The 21,426-nt window shown below is 39.2% G+C and overlaps 1 protein-coding gene across 2 annotated transcripts in view; it reads right to left on the bottom strand.

The window, feature by feature from the left end:
• Positions 1-199: 199 nt before the first annotated feature.
• LNX2 (ligand of numb-protein X 2) overlaps positions 200-21,426 on the bottom strand; it is an 80,635-nt gene continuing 59,408 nt past the window's right edge. Inside the window, exons 5-10 of one of the 2 annotated variants that reach the window (XM_080798416.1) lie at positions 17,057-17,425; positions 13,204-13,344; positions 9,654-9,831; positions 8,535-8,766; positions 4,317-4,475; positions 200-2,528 (exon numbers count right to left, since the gene is read on the bottom strand). In XM_080798416.1, coding sequence (XP_080654542.1) covers positions 2,393-2,528; positions 4,317-4,475; positions 8,535-8,766; positions 9,654-9,831; positions 13,204-13,344; positions 17,057-17,425 — 1,215 coding nt within the window. In that variant the 3' untranslated portion in view covers positions 200-2,392. Of the gene's footprint in view, positions 2,529-4,316; positions 4,476-5,105; positions 6,471-8,534; positions 8,767-9,653; positions 9,832-13,203; positions 13,345-17,056; positions 17,426-21,426 lie in introns of those variants that run through there. The other variant, XM_080798415.1, reaches the window with a different exon arrangement.

The raw sequence follows: 21,426 nt of genomic DNA, 5'->3' as shown, positions 1-21,426 counted from the left end.
GAGGCAGTGTGTGGGCAAAATTTCCAATAATCAGCAGGGATCACACGTGTTGTGCCTACAGGAGGAAGGATCAGAAGACGAACTTGTGATTCTGAGGTGTGAAGCTTGGGACACCGTAATGGGGACAGCGGGGCCACGAACAAAGACTGCGTACAGAGTCAACGTCTGCTGCTCAAGAAAAGAGATGGTGTCACTAGTATGGAAAGGATGACTTTTATTTCCATCCTAAATAATCACACCATTATTAAAACACACTTGAAAAATCCTGAAATAATTTAAACTGAAGGCACAGAACAAATCAAAATATTTGAACTATTTACGCTTAAGATGAGAAAATTCAAATATTTCAACAGTAACAATAAATTATGAACAAGTTTCCATCACCAAATATCATTCTGACCAAAAACTATGTTTTATAATAAAACCAAATTAGCTTAAGCTGAGTCTGAGATTTCCATGATAAAAATAATGTCGAAAAAAGTGTCTTCTTCAAAATACTCATTATATCCCCAGGTTCAATGTAAGTATTTTATATATAACAAAGTAGCCATTAGGATATTTGTTGGTGGATGGCCACGCCCCAAGAAATGACACATTCTTACAAAATGTTTTAAAAAATAGCAAAGTAGGATATAAAATTCTATTTGGGGAGCAGGAAAAATAAAAAACAAACTTGTTCTGTGTCAATTAGAATATCAAAGCATTTCAATACCAAATTGCTTCAAAAGCCAATCATCACATAACAGTAATATACTGTATGGGGCATCCCACTGTATCTCGGTTATATGTTGACCATACAGTGTAGCTAAAGGGTTGAACAAATCAGTAGCAATTACTGATTTGCCATTGATTGCCAACTGATCAGCAATTACTGATTAAGCCATTTCTTATTCACAAGTGATAGTTTAAAACAAAATCATTAAAAAACTAACAGGAATAATCAGTGACATGCTACAGACACAATAAATCCTAGCAATGCAATTGCTAGTTTGAAAACAAAGTGATCATGCTTCATAATATACTGCAGTATTTTCGAAATACATTCTCTGATAATCAATACCATTTACGACAGAGGTCACTTGTAAATGAGCTCAGATTCTGAACTAGGTTTCTAAGTGAACCCTTTTCAAGTATGCATAATATTAAGAAAGTACGGAAATTCTGATCTCACTTGCTTCTTTATGCGTTCTTCCAAGGGACAATCAAGTGGAATGAAGGACTAACAAAATGGGCTGGTTGTAGTTTTCAAAAACATTTAGAAAAATAAGAAATAGCCTAGTGACCAAGAATTGACTGAAAGATATTAACATCTAAAACTAACATTATTTCTTTTTCTTGAAATAAGTTCACAAGAAATTATAATGGGGAAAAAATAAGGACTTCTAGAACATTGAAGGCTCTTCTTGGAATGAAATACAAAAGGTCTATCTTCTCTTACACTGAGCTGCGATATAGATGAAGGTGTGTGGAGTAGCAACACGGCTTTATCTTTAGTTTATCTGCATAAATCACAAAAAAGCACGTCCAGCCAAGACTGCTGATAGGTATAATACAAACTCTAGAAAATGAATTTTAGCAAAAACTGCTTCAAATTTTCCCTGCATAACAAAACATTCCTTTGGAAAGGAATCTTTAATGCTTTTGGAATTCTGCAATAAGTGTGACTTTTACCACCTCCAGCACTAAATTATAATTACCTCCCAAATGCCTTTGTCAATGGAAAACATGATCTTTGATTATCTAGTATTCTAATTAATGGTACATTATTTTTTGAAAAGCTCTTTAGTAATGTCAGACTTCTGTCTTCATCATCTACGAGTACTAAGAGATTAAAGGAGAAATAAAACAAGTCAGAAAAATCATTTTATAAACAGTAAGAAGTTTTGAAATGTTGGCACCGACGGGGGGAAAAATGGGGAAGGGCTACTGGCTACAGGGAAGATGTCTGTACCCATTCGTGGCACTGGCTGCAACAGGGCCAGTGAATGCCACCACCGCGGGGTGCACCGGCCCCAGCACTGGGGTGTGGAACTCATCCTATGACTCGGTTAGGGGAAACAAAGGACTGCCCCAAGTCCTCTAATCTAGCTGGCTCGGTCGCCGTCTGCACACACTTCTTCCGTTATAGTAGGTCACATTCTGACAACGAAGAGTCTGAATTTTGAAAATATGAACTTTCGAGGCTTAGTGGAAGACTGTTTCCAAGCTAAAAGAAACGTGCCTAACTTGAAGAAAGCCCTTCTCCTAATAACAACAGGACAATCTCAGTGGTTTGGGTCCTGCAAATACCAGCCGTGCCTGTGGCTTCCAACTGGAAACACAATCCAACGAAAGGGGTTTCTTTCCAAAGCCTTCAAAGGAAGACAGTCAGATTCAAAACTGATTTCAAAACCTACACCAGGCTTCCAGGCCAGCAAATAACTGTCAGAGTGACTTTGTTCCTCTGCTCCTTCAACATGGGCACTAGGGCGGAATGGCTCATGCCCACAGTTGACAGGCCGTTGACCGCTACGATCATGTCTCCACATCTGGACAAAGACAAACAGAAACGGACTATTAACTATTTTCATGGATTTAGAAAACATTATCCTAAGGGAGATCTGTTTGGCATGAAATTCATAGTTTCACTTAACCATTAGCCGTCAACGGTGACGGTATGTTTTCTACTTCGCAAGATGTCTGGGGCAATTTTTAACTCTATACTGGCCTTCCCTTGCCAATCAGTTAGAACTGCTCAGTGATTTTGAGGGCAAGCAGAATAATTTTCATGAAAGCTTAAGCAAAATGTAATGAGAATAAATGTGCTGCCTCTTTAAGGAATACTAAATAATGCATTTGGAGGGGGCTGCTTATTATTTTGACTGTTCTTTGTTCATTCTTAGAGCTCATACATTTGAGGGCTCAATTACATTGAGCGTAAGACCCACACCTCCTCTTCTTTCAGCTGCTGATGCCTGCTGTCCTCTGACAGGATTATCACAAATGGATGATAAATCTGAAGGCCCTTCTATCCTTCAGGATTTTTTGCTCTTTAGTTTGTAACAGCAATATGCTATTTTATTGTTAGCTACTTCAATAATTTTGGAAGTACGTGGAATGCAAATTATAAACAAGTTAACTGAGACCCAGAATGCTTGAGTGACTTAGCTAAGAGAATGGTTAATTCATCTCTCCCCCTCCTCTTTCCACCTAAAATACTGATTTTTTCATCCATCTCTGTCAATATAAGGAGCATACTGACCCTGGTCAACTTTTCACGAGACGCTCTGGATGGCACTCTGATCAGTATACACTCTCCATTTATGTGGCACTCAAAGATGTCAACATTTACTTTTTAAGAATTGGCTCTTCCATCAAAAAACTAAGCTCTAAGACCCTACACGAATCCATTTCCTCTCAGTTTGTAGAATCTCTTGATCTAACACCTCTTTCTTCTCCCAGCGCCTGAGCTTTGATAAAGGAAAGAGGCTGCATGAGGCTGGCTGAGGACTTTCTGCCCAGCAGAGGAGTGAAGAGCCCAGGCTCTGGAGAGAGAGTCCTGGGTGTGAACCTCCATCGACCATTTCCAGCTACTTGACTGTGGGTAAGTTTCTTAATCTGTCTAAGACTTAGTTATCTCGTGCATCAAACAGGAATAGCAATGACAACACTTACCTCACAGGGTTATTAAAATTCAATACTACAATCCCAAGCACTTAGCACTGTGCCTGGCAGCTCTCACATTCATTCATCCAATATTTACTGAGACCTTACTATGAACACAAGGCACTGTTATGGCGGCCGCCAGGAATGTACAATAAATGCAACAGGCCCCCCACCCCCACCCTTTCACGGAGTTTGCATAAATATCGTGTTAGGTAGACATAAGTGCTGCAGAGGAGTAATAGAGCAGAGTCATCTAATGACAGGACTGGACTTCAGGGGTGTGTGTGGAATGGCTGCTCAGAGCCAGCTGTCATCTCAGTGTGTTGAATTGGATGACTCAGGTCTGGTCCCCGTCATTAGAGTAACAAAACAGAGCTATCAGTGGCGAGGTGGTCAAAGGGATGCTTTAGTCGAGATCTGGCTGGTACGTGGCCAGTTAGTAAACAAGTATTTCAGTCTCTGTGGGCCACACGGCCTGTCACAGTGACTCAACACTGCCACCGGGGCTCACAGGCAGCCACGGCGGGGGTGCAAACAGAAAAATGCAGCCACGTTCCAGGGAAACTCGATTTACGAGAGAGGACAAAGGCTGAGTTTGGAGCTGACCTCTGGTCAAGATCGTGTCCATCACAATAAACATGAATCACATTATCTGATCTCCCAAGACTCACTTTAATCTTCCATCATAATAAGCAGGAGTTCCCAAGACGATGGTTTTAATGAAGAAAGGCTGATTGGTGTGGTTCTCTTCATATCCACCAACAATACTAAAGCCCCAACTTCCCAAGTAGCTTCTTCGTAAAACGATATCATGGCAGCTATGAAGGGCACTATCACAAACACAAAAGGTCAAGAAAAAATTAATGGGGAGGCTTTTATACCCTGTTCACCTTTGCTTAATTCCATACTTACACTTATCGCTGCTGGGAAACAAAAAAGGGCTATTTTATTTCCTTCTGAACACATTATTCTGACAGCCCATTTTCTAGCACAGACTCAGTCCTAAGTAGACTGGAATTTGTCCAATATTGTCCCGTCTTCTTTTCCCAAATGAACACACACACACACAAACACACAGCTAAACACACCTGGTTACAAGTTACACCAAGTCGTATAAAATGGTTCTGTGCCTACATTTTCTCTCTGCACTGTTAACAATGTCCTCAATTTGGATATCCATCTGTATCTACAGAGTTTGTATCTACAAAAAGGTGGTAAACAAGGGATCTAGTCCTGCTAAACTCAGCACTCAAATGAAAAGACAGACAGAAAACGTATTCTCTTCTTAATCTATGTGAGGAGTTATTTGTTGTTCTTTCCTCCTTCACTTAAAATGCACCCATTTTAAGGGAGATTGATTGACAAAATAGAGAACTCAATCTAGAAAACACTAATGAAAATCATCTCTTTTTTTCTCCATAGAGCTTTTTTTTTTTTTAAACTTTTTTTTTTTAACCAGGGACACTGAGATGCTTCAGTTAAAACGCCACTGTCAGTTGGTGGATGTGACATCAGAACTCAATGAATAAAAACTTAAAAACAGAAGAAAACCCCACCTAAACGATACAGAAAAAATATCTCCTTGTAAGATCAAAGTATCTTTCATTTTTAGATGAAATTGGACCCAGTCATCTAAGGTAAGGTTTCTTGTTTTTAATCTATAAAAAGACTTCTTAATAAAGCCAATTCTGTAAGCGATATATGTAATGCTAGAACTTTTAATCTGGTCCAGTTTCTTAGCTCACCAATAAGAAAGGACTTTTTTTTTTTTAATTTTTTATTTTAATAAACATATAATGTATTTTTATCCCCAGGGGTACAGGTCTGTGAATCATCTGGTTTACACATTTCACAGCACTCATCATAGCCCATACCCTCCCCAATGTCCATTTCCCCACCACCCTCTCCCGTCCTCCTTCCCCCCCGCAACCCTCAGTCTGTTTCTTGAGATTGAGTCTTTTATGGTTTGTCTCCCTCCCAATCCCATCTTTTCATTTTTTCTTTTCCTACCTCCCCCCAAACCCCCCCACCTTGCATCTCCCCTTCCTCATATCAAAGAGATCATATGATAGTTATATTTCTCCGATTGACTTATTTCGCTAAGCATGATACCCTCTAGTTCCATCCACGTCGTCGCAAATGGCAAGATTTCATGTCTTTTGATGGCTGCATAGTATTCCATTGTGTATATATACCACATCTTCTTTATCCATTCATCTGTTGATGGACATCTAGGCGCTTTCCACAGTTTGGCTATTGTGGACATTGCTGCTATAAACATTCGGGTGCACGTGCCCCTTCGGAGCACCACGTTTGTATCTTTAGGATATATACCCAGGAGTGCAATTGCTGGGTCGTAGGGTAGCTCTATTTTCAGTTTTTTGAGGAACCTCCACACTGTTTTCCAGAGTGGTTGCACCAGCTTGCATTCCCACCAACAGTGTAGGAGGGTTCCCCTCTCTCCGCATCCTCGCCAGCATCTGTCATTTCTTGACTTGTTAATTTTAGCCATTCTGACTGGTGTGAGGTGGTATCTCATTGTGGTTTTGATTTGTATTTCCCTGATGCCGAGTGATGTGGAGCATTTTTTCATGTGTCTGTTGGCCATCTGGATGTCTTCCTTGCAGAAATATCTGTTCATGTCCTCTGCCCATTTCTTGACTGGATTATTTGTTCTTTGGGTATTGAGTTTGATAAGCTCTTTATAGATTTTGGATACGAGCCAAGAAAGGACTTTTTTAAAAAGTCTTCTGGTATAGAGCAGGGTCCCAGGGTCCCCTGGTATTTTAGAGACGATATAGGTTATTTTCGTTATTCTGAATCTTCTGCAAAAAACAACAAAACAGCACAACACAAAACAAATACTGTTTTGTCTGGTACACCACCAGCCAACTTCGGAGAAAGTCCCTCCCTTTTGAGAAAGAGCAGAGCTGCTACCTTGTGTGTTGTGCGACCTGCTGGAAGGAGCCGCCGGTACCCACAGAGCAGCGGCCCTCCTGACACCTGATTGTGTATACTGGTCTGCACACAACACACAACCCCCAGGAGTCCACAGAATAGGACCTTGGACTGACAGACACTCTTTCGATACAGGCAGACCCCCCAAACAGATTTCATTATCCCGTGTACTGTTCATCTGAAATATTCATTGTTCTTCCTGGTTCACCTGAAAATGCTCCGAACACAAGCGGTAAAGAGCTGACTGCAGAGCTGGCCCAGAACACCAGGTAACGAGAACTAAAGGAGCACCAGCGCGGCCTGGCCACCAGCAGCGGTTCGTGCACGCTTGGTCCCTGCGCAGCTGAGGAGATCACTTCTCCCCCACTGGTGTGGGACTGGGCCTTCCTGACATGCTGGGTTTCAAGTGACAGGTCAGTGTATTGGGCTGAGTACTCCAGAGGATAAATGAGTTCACTCTGATGGCTGACCCCTCACCATTAGGTAGCACGGCCACGGTTTCATAGCAACCATTTCAGTCTATGCCTACAGGGCCCTGAGATACGAATTCTGTTACTGTTTCAGGCCTTTTTGGTCTTTTTCACTACCACAAGGACAAGTCAGTAAGTTAGATGACAGACAAATGAATTCCATTCATCCTTGCTTTTTCTGCTATTCTTTACGTGAAAGTACTTTAAAAAAAAAATATATCACATAGCACTATACAAATGCTAGTTATTACAAATTACATCCAAATGAAGCTAGGTGGCTCAGAAACTGGCATTCTTATAATTTATTTTTATTTAAAAAAATCAGTCATTTTCCTACTTGGCTCAGAATCAGAATGTTCCATCATAGTTCAGGTTTAGGATTCCTCTACACGTTAAGAATCTAAAGTGATCTAGAAACAAAGACAGTAACACGCATTCTTCCTATTTCAATACCAAAGTATACAACCTTCATCAGGAGGCTGAAACACTTTCATGACCAGACAATGAATGACCAACTGTAGAATGTCCTGGCGGGTGACAGTCCCGAAGGTGGTGAGACCTACTCTCGGACACCAGTGGTTTGGCTGAAAGAATCTCTCATGTCCAATAAAAACTGAGTTTTTACATCCTGCCTTTTCAGAGAGAGTTAACAAGATTAAGAAAGGGGTTTTAGAAAAGCTTCTCAAAAGGCCCCACACTTTGACCCGGTTTTTCTGGTGAAAAATGCACATGAAGTCTAAGCACGTACACGTGGTGGTAAATGACAGCTTTTCTAAAGCAAGAGTGTGAACATCCAAATCTCATGGCTGGTCCAGTTGAGAACCTTGTTAATAGTAACGGATAGAATGGCTTTATTTGTTTTTATAAACAGATACACCAAGTCTTTTTAGCCTAGTTTTTACTATTAAATTTACCTTTGGTTTATTTTTTAAAATGTTTTAATTTTTTAAAAATTAAAAAAAAAATCTTTTTTACAAACTCATGGCCCGGAGATCAAGACCTGAGCTGAGATCCAGAATTGGATGCTTAACCAACTGAGCCACCTAGGTGCCCCTTAAATTTATCTTTTAAAATATAATAACCTGGGGCGCCTGGGTGGCTCAGTGGGTTAAAGCCTCTGCCTTCGGCTCAGGTCATGGTCTCAGGGTCCTGGGATCGAGCCCCACATCGGGCTCTCTGCTCAGTGGGGACCCTGCTTCCTCCTCGATCTCTACCTGCTTCTCTGCCTACTTGTGATCTCCGTCTGTCAAATAAATAAATAAAATCTTTAAAAAAAAGAAAATACAATAACCTAAGAAAAAAATACCCTTTTCTTCTGTAACTTGATATGCCATTGCCACTTTCATCTCTGACCAGGACCTTCCCCCCTCCACCCTGGACAAATGAATTTACTGTGTTACACACTGAGAAATGTTGTCACTACGATTATTCCATGAAACTGCTGAAAAACGCTGTCATTACCTTGGAAGCCCAAGCCACATGACCCACGATGGGGACCAGCTGGAGTCATACTCATTCTCGCTGAAGGTGCCTGGCTGCTCTTCGGTAGCCTGGGCTGCCTCCTCGACAATCTGGACCTCAAGTGCTTTCAGGACAACAGCAGGGGACGCGGCACTGGCTTTTAGCATAGCAACGGCCTCACTGTGACTTAAATTGGTCAAATCAATGCCATTGATATTCAGCAATATATCACCTGTCCCAATGAACAAACAAGAAAAATGAGACGAGCTACCAAGTCATTATCTTCCCTGTACATCCTGTTATTTGTAGTTTTTTCACATCTCTGTCATTCTTATGATATCGAGGGAAAAATCCAATTCATGGAAAACATTCCAAAACAACTCAAAACTTTAAGATAATTTCATCATATATAGGAAAAAGTGTGGCTTGAGGCACTGTGATTCGACTGGAAGTCCAAGTCATTAGACCTAGTTTTGCTAATGTGCAGGACCTGGGCATGTTCATTTCTCTTCTTTGGGCTTCAGTGATTTCTATAGTTCTTTCCTGCTCAAAAATTATTTGATCTTTTGCTCTTAGAAATGAATTTTTAATATATCCTGTTTTAGAGTTACACAGTTTTATAGATAAAGATAGTCCTACATAGTTTGCTCAGTGTGAATGTATCAGAATACTTAAAGAGAAGAGATCCTTGGGTCTACCCAAAGAAATGAAACTTGTGACTTGAGCATCTTTTGCTTGAGGAAGAAAAAAAGTGCTTGTTGCCCTGCCAAGTAATATAATAAAAAAAAGGGCAATGAGGATTATATAAAAGGTTAGGAAGGAAAAGATGAGCATTATATCTTTTAGAGGGTCTTTTCCAACATAAAATAATCCAATGATCTGAATAAACATTAGAAAATAACGGAAACATCATCAAACTGCAGGAATTTTCCTTCCCATTAGGCATTTTTCTAACCTTATAGAGAGGTTTTACACTTACATATGGAAGGGACATTTTAAAAGATTTTTAAAAAATCATGCTTAATAGAAAATTTGGGGGATATTTGTTATTTTTTTCAAACATGAGTTGAATGCAGGGAGAAGATGTGAACAGTTTCACTGTTCACAGCACTATCTTACCTCTCTTGATGCGGCCATCACGTGCCAGACAGCCATGAGGTGGCACACTGGTTACAAAGATGGGCAGTTCACCACTCTTGCTTCCTCTGCCCCCGGCCACTGTCATTCCCAGGGACTCATGTGGTTCCTTCTTTACAGTAATGTGTTTTTCTTGGCATGTAACACACTGGGTAAGATCCTAACACATGAGAAGAAAATTTATTGGATAATAAATAATACATAGCTGAAGTAAAGTAAGGAAACTGAAGGAAAAAGTACCATGGCAATGATAAAGTCATTTGTAAAATCAGTTACTATAGAAGTAATACACAGTTCTTCATGGTACAAACACGACACTGAACACTGGGGATCACAATGTCAGACTTTGGACTGCTGTATTTTCATATGACTATTTATGGAACGGAAAAAACTCAGGACTGTTGACATATGGAAGTCAAAATAAGACCAATTCTACAAAAGTAAATAACGCATTTGAGTTTTAAGATTCTGAAGATAAGCTAATAATTTTATTTCTATCTCTCTCCTCTATTCTTTGAAAGAAATGTTGACAGAATAGTACAAAAGTAAAGTGTGGATTTTGTTAACTGCCAGAAAAAAGCTATAGATCTATTTTCTGTTTCTTACTCATGAGGATTATCAGAATGCTCAGTCATGAAACAGGTGCAAACTGATCTTCAAAACCTTCACGGAAAGCTATAAGGATATGAAATAACTGAATTTTTGAAAAACTTAATGAAGAGAAAAAATTTCCAACAAACTATGTTCTCAGGAAAAAGCAATTTTTACCGATATTTATTGTTGCTACTTATGGAGACACTCCTAGAAGAAAAGGAAAATTTAAAACATCACCTTTCTTTTTAATTAGAATGCAATAAAAAACAAGGTGTACATATGCAATATTAATATTAAAATAGCAATAGTAGCTAACATTTATTGAAGATTTACTATGCGTAAAGCAAATGGCTTCACATGTATTATTTCATTTTAATCTTTATAATGGTCCTAAGTGTAAATCCTATGGTTGGCCCCATTTTATAAACAAGGGAATAGCCTTATTAGAAAGGTCATGTAATTTGCTCCAAATTATATAGCTATACATGACCACACTGGGATTTGAACTGATTCAAGTTTAAAAAAAAATACACATATACATACATAGTGTATATACATAAACACGTATTCATATGTAGTTGTGTATGTTCATGCAGCATGCTATATGCATCCACACTACAACGGTGCTATCCCATTAAGTGTAATAATGGAAGCTAATATCTCAAAAGGTTCCTAACGCATATACTGTAAGAGCATACTGTAGATAACAAGATAACTATTACCATGACTAACAATATCAAAAGTAGAACTAGATGAATTCTTTTGCTAGAACTGTAACATTTCCTTTAGTGACACTGCTTCAGAGTGGACAGGTACGACGTGTCAGTCAAGCCCTGGACCTGCAGGAGTGTCTGCTCTTCTCTGCTCCTAAAACCCACACTCTTTGAAATTTTATTGAGGGCACTACTTAAATAGCGTAGAGTTCCTAGAATTTTGACCTCATAGAAAACCTGTAAACGCCTACAGGTGGTATCGTAGCATATGACATCTATGTTAGCATCCTTCAAAACTGGGCAAGACCCATGTTATTATGAAGACAATCCAGGTAAACTCAGCTGGGAGTACATTTACTTCAACGCTTTTGTCTGTCAGGTATCGAATCAATTAGAGGTGGTTGTTTTATTCCTCTATATGGCTGAGATGTATGCATTTTAGCCAAACTTCACAGATTACACTTGGTATACTTCACGGAAACTTCTAAGGACTTAACACTGTATGAATGTTTATCCAAGGAGCTACGCAGGGGCTTAGTAGTAGAATAATGTGTGCTTTAATTTTATAACAATGATTATCCTCTGAACAGGTTGTTTTGGTGAATTTGTATTTGTTTTCCCTAGGAGACCTTTATTTTTCTAAATTAGGATTTGACATAACAAATGCTGTATGTTAACGGTAAATTGCTAAATTAATGCTTAAAATTACATTTCATGTGGCTGTTCCAACCAATCAGGTTTACAGAGTACCTAGAATAAGAATTCAGCACTGTTTTTAAAACACCACCACTTAAAATTAAGGAATAGGAATTAGTAAAAAGAAAAATATATGTGTCCCAAACAAACAAAAGGACATAAATAGTTCTCTATATGAACGCTGAAATGAATAAGTAGTTCTTAAAACAGTCTTAAAATTGTAGTGTTGTCTTTTGAGCACCCATATTTCAAATTACTGTAGAATTCATTGATTCAGTTACCAACTTTTGCCTTATGATTCTTTAGGAATATGTATATATATGTAACTTATAAAGCAAGGACCAGCGATACGAACAACCCCCATTCAAACTCCTTTTCGAAACAATAACTGCTTTTCGTAGCCATCATTGTGAACACAAAATTATAGGTTCCCTTCACACATTTTGTTTTCTGTTCAAAAAATAAGAATAAGTTTGTGCTTATAATTTCTTAAAAGTTTTAACTGACCAAAGACCAGTGACAAGTCTATACTTCAGCTCAGCAAACCAGATAAACCTGATGGGCCAAAAATACTTGTGCCTTTAAATGATGCTTTCTTGGGCTCCTGTGACATTACAGAGGTACTCTCTCAAATTGTACTTACATTAAGAAGCCACTTTTTAAGCTAAATATGTGCTTCTGAAGTCATTCTCCTTAAGTAAAATTAAATTGCTTTACTAAATAAAAACTTATTTATTAGTCTACTTAAAAACCATAGGAAGTTTCCTATGTGTGATTTTCATACAGTTGGTAAATAGCATCGTTTTAAAAATTCTGGCCTACTGGAAGTTGAGTTCAAATGAAAGATCAAATGAAGTAAATAATACTGAGAACACAGTAAAGTGCCACTGTTTTTTGATTTCTACTGATTTCTGCATCCAAAGTGAGACAGCATCAGAATTTCTGGCACAGATAAATGACCTAGGAATATATTATAAAAGCATTGAAATATGAAAGATGCAGCAAAAAGCTCAACATACGGGAATTTAAAATGATCTAGGGTAGTATTCCTATAAACTGTAACATAAAAAGAAATGCTTTATGTGTTTTGCATGTACCTATCAGAAAGTATGATTTATGCTTCATATTCACACAGAGAACTCTGTTGTTGTAGGCAACCTGCCCAACCGCTAAGTATGGACTTGTTGGTCATTGTCTTTTTTTCAATCACATAACCACCTGTTACAACTGAATGAGCAAACCAAGATAAATCCCACTTTCAAGCAGGACCAAACAAAGAAGTCTTTCTAGAAGATCAAACACTTTTCATCAATCTGGCAGAGGAACCTTCTTACTAAGAAACCACCCCTACAGGCTGAGGAACTTAGACTGTACAGGGACTCTCAACGTTGCCAAACACACATTCCACACCCCAAACACCTGTGTTCACCTTTTCCAACGGAGTAACAGCCCTCATTTAAATCTTACCAGTTTGTAACAAGGATCCCCTGAGGGCAGATGAATGACAACATGCAAACTCGAGGCCTTACCTTATGTGAGCTGGGTCTGTTGTGGTACAGCGGCTGCACATGGTGCTGGCTGCTACTCTGAGCTCCAGAGTCTCGGACAGGGTTACCAGGCTGGGATTTCCCCGGCCTAGCAATTGTTAAATCCACCCTCTCGCCACTAGCCTGGAGAAAATACACATACATAACCACCAGTCACTAATGATGCTTCTCACTTTAAAAAATTATAGGGAGGGTAATTTTCAATGCACTTATCATCACTGTATCAGAGCCTCACCTGAGTGGTTACTGCAGGCCCCTGCTGGGGATGGGGCAGGGGAGGGAGTTCATTTTAGGAGCTAATACTTTAAAACTTCTGCAGGTAAAACAGCCACACACAGACCTCTTGGGTAAGCCTTCCCTAACCCTGGAAATACCAAGGACATAACCAAAGCAAAGCCTGGAAGTATGAGTATGATCTCCCCATGATTTCTTGAAGGGTAACTGTCTTTTCATACTTCCTTCCCCTGCAAAATTGGCCTTGGCACTGAGAGGAAGAGAGCAAAGAAGACAAAAGGATGAATGGATTCAAAACTGGATTAGAATCCTTTGTGATTTCTGAAATAAATTCCAGGATGGCTACTTTGAGAGTGATAATCAATGAAACTATGTGTAGCTTTGTTTCCACACACTACAGGTTTGAATCGAAAATAGGATATCAGCTTAAACAGTCCTGAAAAGAATGATAACAAAGGTCCTGTAAAACAGGATTAGTATTTATATATATTACATATTGTGTGTGTATATATGTCATATGTGCACTCACACATAAATGTAATTTTAGAGGTGAAGACAACCACGTTGAATTTAGAGGTCCATTATCTGTATTTATAGATCTAGATCTGAAACACAGATTCATATCTATTATACTTTTTAAAGCTATTTTATCTTTGCTTTTAATGTACAGGCCTGGTCTACTTGATGCTGATTCTTGGTCATGACTACAACTTCCCAAGTTTACTATCATTTCTATGGGAAAATTTGACAGCCTGCTTTCAAGAAGCTGTGGTGGAAAATAGAACCCTCCCCCATGATTGCAGTCAATAATCCATGTTCAGTTCTCAAGTTGGAAAAGGAGTGAAAACCATAATTTTTTAAAAAGATTTTATTTATTTATTTGAGAGAGAAAGTGAGAGAGCAGTGTGGAGGGGCAAAGGGAGAGGGAGAAGCAGACTCTTCGAGGAGCAGGGAGCCCCATGTAGGATCTGAGCCGAAGGCAGATGCTTAACCACTAAGCCACCCAGGCGCCTGAGTGATAACTAGTTTTAAGGCCCTATTAAAGTCATTTACTTATTCAAGCATTTCATTAAACTAGTTTCAGACAATTCTTCAAAATAACTGAAAGAATAATACTTCTCACGTGGCCAGAGTCTGGGGATTTGATCTAACAGGTAAATGCCAAAGTAGAACGTTTAGAATCCAGATATTTGAGATTCTGACACTTTCGATTATTAGATCACACAGTGTGAAGGGTGAGAAGCCTCATTTCATCTCATTTCATCGTTCAGAATTGTTTGCTTTACTGCCTAACACTCACCACTACCAAATACTCTATAACCAGTAATTTAGCTTTACGGGAAGACCCCTGCTTATGCAAACCCATTAACAAACAAATCCCTGATCTTTTTTGGTTTCTTAAAAGACAAAATTCTGGGTGTGTGATGGAAGTGGACATATAAGCTTTAAACGATGGGCCAACATTTGGGTTTAGGCTAACTGCCTATCCAACACTTCAGGGTTTCAAGCACAACAAAAGAATTCTGTTAAAGTCAAGATTTTTTAAAATGCAGGATGCCTAAATGACAATACCTGTATTTCATAAAAAAGTGGCATGCCCTATTGCTGGGAGTATATATTGGTATGATCTTTCTAGAGGGAAGTTTAGCAAAATGTCTTAAACTTGAAAACAAAACATGAAAGTCTGTTGACAGGGGAGTGTTTATGTAAGTTTTAGCACAACACGCCTACTATACAGCTATATCATGATGCATCTATTTTCAGGGTAAGAAGTCCACAACATACAGCTGACGTAAAGAAAGGGTGGCAAACTCAGAATTTGCAAGCTGAGTGCATGTGTAAGTACCTACGTAAATATGTACCTATTTATTTGTAGTCATGTACAGAAAAATATTTGTAACGATGTTCTCCAAAACATTAATGTCACTATCTTAGGGAGTTTAGACTAACTGTGATTTTGACTTCCTTCTTCATTTTCTGTATTTTGTCTCCTTAGTCTCCTTTTCAGACACGGAATACATGTTATTCTCAGAATTCAAAACATTAAGATTTTTTTCACAAAGAAACAACTTGAGCAATATATTATATTTGATATCATATATAAGTATCTGTATCCAATTTTTTAAAACCTCAAGTCTGTGACAAGAGGCCAATGCCTGAATCTCCCTCCTAATGCAAGATGGCTACCAGGTGTGTGTGTTCCCATAGTTATAATGAACCAAACATTTGTGAAAAGGAGTAACTTAAGTGGGATTTAAATTTGGGTTTTCTTACACAGTAGCTTAAATCTTCATTGTTACTCAATTTTGTCTACTATACACATTTCTCAGTGACTATTAACCTACTTTAATTCCTGATGCTCGATTATGTTATTGCTTGGTTTCCTTTATGTAAGAGTGTTTTCTTGTGCTTACTTAAAAAAATAAAACAATACAAAATAAAACACCACACACATCTTTGTTTCACCCCTATCACTGTAGGAGATACCCATATTGTTAAATGCTCTGGTAGGTTACAGAACTGGAAGGTCTGCTCTGGATGATTTTCTACTTTTTCTATCTTATTTTTTAAAAAAATTTTTAAAGCTGTTTTCTTTTTTGGGGCGCCTGGGTGGCTCAGTGGATTAAGCCGCTGCCTTCGGCTCAGGTCATGATCTCAGGGTCCTGGGATCGAGCCCCGCATCGGGCTCTCTGCTCAGCGGGGAGCCTGCTTCCCCTTCTCTCTCTGCCTGCCTCTCTGCCTACTTGTGATCTCTCTATCTGTCAAATAAATAAATAAAATCTTTAAAAAAAAAAAAAAAAAGCTGTTTTCTTTTTTAAAAGATTTTATTTATTGTGTATGTATGTATGTATTTATTTATTTATTTGACAGAGAGCAAGAGACGGAACACAAGCAGGGGGAATGGGAGAGGGAGAAGCAGATTCTCGGCTGAGCAGAGAGCCCCAATGTGGGGCTGGATGCCAGGACCCTGGGATCATGCCTGAGTCAAAGGCAGATGCTTAATGACTGAGCCACCCAGGTGCCCCTCTACTTTACCTATTTTAATGCTCTTATTGAGATTTTTTTTTCTCTAATAATAACCATCTTTACTTCACAGGGATACTGTAAGAACACAAGTTATGATGTGTTTGAAATGCTCTGAAGGCTTTATAAAAAAGGCACTACAGAGATTATGAGTTATTCTCAATAAAAATTGATTTTCCCCACTTGTATGGAGCTGTAGCAGAGTGAAAGTTACAAGAGCAGGTAAGTCACAACTTTGGAACCACAGCTCCTTCAAGCTTTGCTTGTCTCACCTGTTAAATGTGGACATAAACGTATTTTTTATGTCTGGGCTTAGGTGGAGCCCATGGAGCAAATGAAAAACCCATGTGAAAATATAGAGCCTTCACTCTATAAAGAGCAAGGCTAAATGTTCACAGACATACAGTTTTCCAGACAGGATTCTATCTGTAATGATATAATAATCTATTGCACATTTTGAAGGATTTGGGGAGCCATGTTTGATTTCCCCCATGAAATATCAAATATCCCCCAGGTTCTCATGTTACAAAAACATCGACATAAAGGCTGAGCACGTGGAATGAATATCTGCATGTACCTGAATGATCTGGGCGGCAAGCTCAGGTGTCCCGTGCTTCAGGTCATGTCCATTGATGGCGAGCACTCGGTCATTGCTGCTCAGCCTTCCATCCTGTGCAGCCAGGCCCCCTTCCAACAGATCAAGGATAAAAACACCTGGTTCATCGGTCCTTCGAACGAGTTTAATGCCAAGCTGTTCACCAGAGTCCCGTTTGTGAAGGACCACGTGGAAGACCTCTTCCCGGGGAGAGCTACCGTCTGGGTGGCTGTACGTCCGGTTCCCAAAGCGCCGCTCTCGCAGCACAGTGAGGTGCAGCGTGGTACAGGGCTGGGAAAGGGCGGCTCTGGCATAGTTGTGAGACACATTGCTGATGTTACAGTTGTTGACCTGGAAGAAAAGAATTATGACCAAGGTGGGACAATCTTTTATCTTCTCAACTTGTAAACATTTATATGCCATTTCCAAAAGAAACTGACTTTGGAAAATGATATACAGTCATTATTTACAAAGAAAAGCCCTCTGAAGATGTTTTAAAATGCACAGTTCCTAAGCTTCACTCACAATGACTAGCATGAAGTAGAGAATGGCAGTTAGGATCTCAGGCTTCAGCGATGGTGCTGAATCAGAGTCCTTGGTCCTGCCAGTAGCAGGATGTCTGAGTGTGTCCCCTGAGTGGGGAGATGGGTTTACTCTCCACTTCACGGGACCAGGGGGAGAATGCAGAGACAGCAGCAGCATATGACAAGTGCCAACAAAATACTAGTTCTAGTGGAACAGAAACTGAAGTTCTACTGGATTGATGTGGCTTTTCCAAATGAAAAACACTTATGCTGGGAAAAATACACCGAGTTTTATTTTAAGGAAAGGGACACATTCCAGATACACAACCTGATCTCAGATCAGTCATTTTTACTTCAAAGAAAAGCAGGTAATTACCGTTTCACTCTGTTTAGCACTCAAGTGTAACATCTATCTAATACAACAAGCTTAACTCAGTACTCACAGAACACTTATTTACTAAACCTCACGGCCCTGAAAGGAGTATAGTGACTGATCCTGGGACATGAACATCACTAAGAAAATACACCCAGCTTCAATTATTCACCTAGTCAGAGGAAGGGGTTGGCATAATTCTTAGTATTTATCACAATTAGAATTCCTCTCTTCATCTGCACCAACAGCAAGCGGGAAATCGACATTCTCTTGTATCGGTTATGTGGCAGGCTCTGGGTTAGGTGTTTGTGATTACCCAAACCCTTCAATCTTTTTCACGTGAATCCATGTTAAGGAAAGCCTTCCCCCTTCCTACTCATCTCGGGTTGAGTTTTGAGCACCACTAACTTGAATTTTATTGATTTGGGCCTGTTTACATCTTTTAAAATTCAGGCATCAAATGCCATAGATCTCACACACAGACTTGCTCTTCTCCCAAGTTTGCAACATCTGTGCATTTGGTTGCCATCCAAATCCTTGATGAAAAAGTTGAGTAACATAGGGTCAAGAACAGAACTTCAAGGCAGCTTCTAAACAACCAGGCTGACGTGGTTTTGTTAGTCAAAACTCATCATTTCTGGTTATTCAGCTAAAAAGCCACTTATCTCTAGGTTCTTATTTTTCCGTCTTAAATTCACATCTATCACAAATGACTTTACAAACATCTGGCTGGAATCCAGCGCTAGCCACGTGCAAGTATGTAGCCTCACACCATCTTTGTGATGTGGGTTGTGGAATATCCTACAATCGAGATTTTCCCTTCACAAATGTGTGGTTGCCAGTGAAACACAGAGAAAGCAGAGACCAAATAAAATACTGTCGCTAGATGTTGTAGAAATAGCACCAACAGAGTAAACTTTACCACATCTTTAGCTAAATATATTTTGTACCAATGCAGTCAAGACACTACTGCAATTATTTTCCTTCAAAATCAAAAGCGAATAAATCACTGACTCAGATCGCACCGTAAATACGTACTCTTAATCATGTTCTGAAATTTGTATTATTTTTAATAGTAATACTGATATAATCTCTTACACTATTTTATTCTTCAAACTGCTCAAAATGCTGCACTGCGAAAGGCCCTGAGGGTATATGGTTCTCCTTTTCAAAGAGGTTATTTAATAGAATAACATGGATGTGCAGGTGTATATATATAAAATACACACACACACACACACACACACACACACACACACACACACACATATAATCAGTGTGGGAAAACCAAAGCCACACACTGTTATTACATCTAGTTTGCTAAACTAAAAGCACAGGCTAGCTAGCTCTTTGGTCTGTAAATAAACCATCTTAATGACTCTAAGGTATTTTCAAACTGGCTCACGGTATTATTTATGCAGCTTACACAAAGTGGAAGATAACCAGGTAGTAAAAATATACTAAGGAGCCTTCTTTCCAAGTGTTTCCTTTTGAATGACCATAAATACTACTCTGTATTTGGGCAAGTAGTGTGGCTTTACTTACTGGCTCCAGCATACCAGCCAAAGGCCAATGGGCAGTCAGGCCCACAAGAGGAGAGACCTTTTGTGAATTCAATAATCAGGTTATGTGCTCATAGTTTTTGTTTCAATTTGAAATCATTAAACTGGATTTAAGATTGCCATTATTAGGGTTATTAATATGTATGCCTCCATAAACAATAATAAAGCACTGGAATGTCTACAATGCAGATTTATAGCTTTGAGTTAATTCTCCAAATTATAGCCAGTAATTTCAGATAATTAGATTTTTATTTGAGGTATACAGATTCAGTTATGTTATTAAATAATTCTCCAAAGCAGACTAGTAAAAAAAGCCTGCAGATGAAATATATTAGCAAACAAAACCCTATAGCAAACAAAACTATATATTAAATATATTTTTATATATTTTTATACATTTTTATATGTTTGCTAATATATTAGCAAACTATATATTAAATACATTAGTAAATCTGAGGTTACAGATTTAACCTTAATTATACTCAAAGAAATACAGATAAGAACAAAGCATTTGTTTTACCTTTAAAATTTAGAAAAAGCATGAGAAATTTATAAAAATGTTAATATACAAAGCTGGCACACTGCTGGTAGCAAAGAACAAAACATGAAAAGAAATGTATACTCAATTATAGCTAGAAAGGCCCGAAGTGGAGAAGAAAAGAACACTGTGTAAGCTGCAGAAAAGGGCAATCTGGCTCTTTTGGTCTTGGCCACAAAGGTGTCAAAATGTCAAAACCAGCTATAAGAGTTCCTCCACGGAGAATCAGTTTAGGAGCTGGGGTTGAAGGAATACAGGGTAAGGTGTCCAGAGAGCTGTGCCAACCTCATGCAACCAGAGTACTACTAATATCATAAAAGGACAGCAAACACAGTAATGCAGTAAATAGCTAGCTATGGTAGGATCAGAAACTGGATTTTACATAAGCTGGATTAGTTATGCTTCCTGTATTCTCTTATTTCCTCTTCGGATTTAGTAAAGAACAAAACACTGGAAGTTCAGTCTGTGTCAGCCAGGCCAAGTGCAAGGAAGGAGGGGTTTTGGGCCCAAGTGTTGAAGTGAAAATCACATACTGCAAGGGGCAGAATACGGATGGGCGTGAAAACCAAAGCCAGGAACCCCCAATGGAAAGGTCAATCCTTGCTGCTCTTGAAGCCTAGTTTGTCTGTCTTCCCCTCTGGACATTTCTCTTGAAGAACTAAAAATCCTAGAGGTTCTAAGTTTTGTTTTAATGAAGAAGACAGCTATTCCCAACAGGATATCATAACCAAATCCACTCTTTTATTGACTCAGCAAGTATGTCCTGGGTTCCTACTCCAGGCACAGCACTGTGAGAAGCCTGTCCCATAGTACATACTATTAAGGCGGCTGCCATCCCCAAAGGAAGACACTGCATTTGAATAACTCTCTGTGACTGATTATGTGTTAAGTGGTGAAGAGAAGGAATGTCGTCAGCACTTAAAGTGAGAAGAGGTCTGAATGGGTGAAAATGGCAGGGCAGGGCTTTCTGGATGAAGGTGGGGAAGCTGTAGCACAATGGGGACAGGCTGGAATGTGGAGGGAAGCAAGGAGATTGCTATGTCTGGCTTTTCTGCTAGATTATAAATTCTATGAGGGCAGGGGTTGCTTTTTGCTCTAAATTATACCCTCAGCTCTGACCACTATGCCTATGATGTTTCAGTAATACACAGATGGCTACCGCTGAAAGAAAAGCAAGGGTTAAGGCTGAGGGGACAGGTTGTGTAAGAGTACACAGAGGACCCTGACTATTAGATTAATCAGTATGGACTTGATCCTCTGGTCTGGTCTTCCCAGGGAAAGCAGTCACACATGTATTAACTTGACAATGGTCGTACCGGATTTCAGAGCAGAGTGGGGAGGCAGGGGTGTTGATT

This window comes from Martes martes (assembly GCF_963455335.1).
Source record: "Martes martes genome assembly, chromosome: 3".
Classification (NCBI taxonomy): Eukaryota; Metazoa; Chordata; class Mammalia; order Carnivora; family Mustelidae; genus Martes; species Martes martes.
The sequence above is the reverse complement of the archived record's forward strand: the minus strand, read 5'-3'. Positions and strand labels throughout refer to the sequence as shown.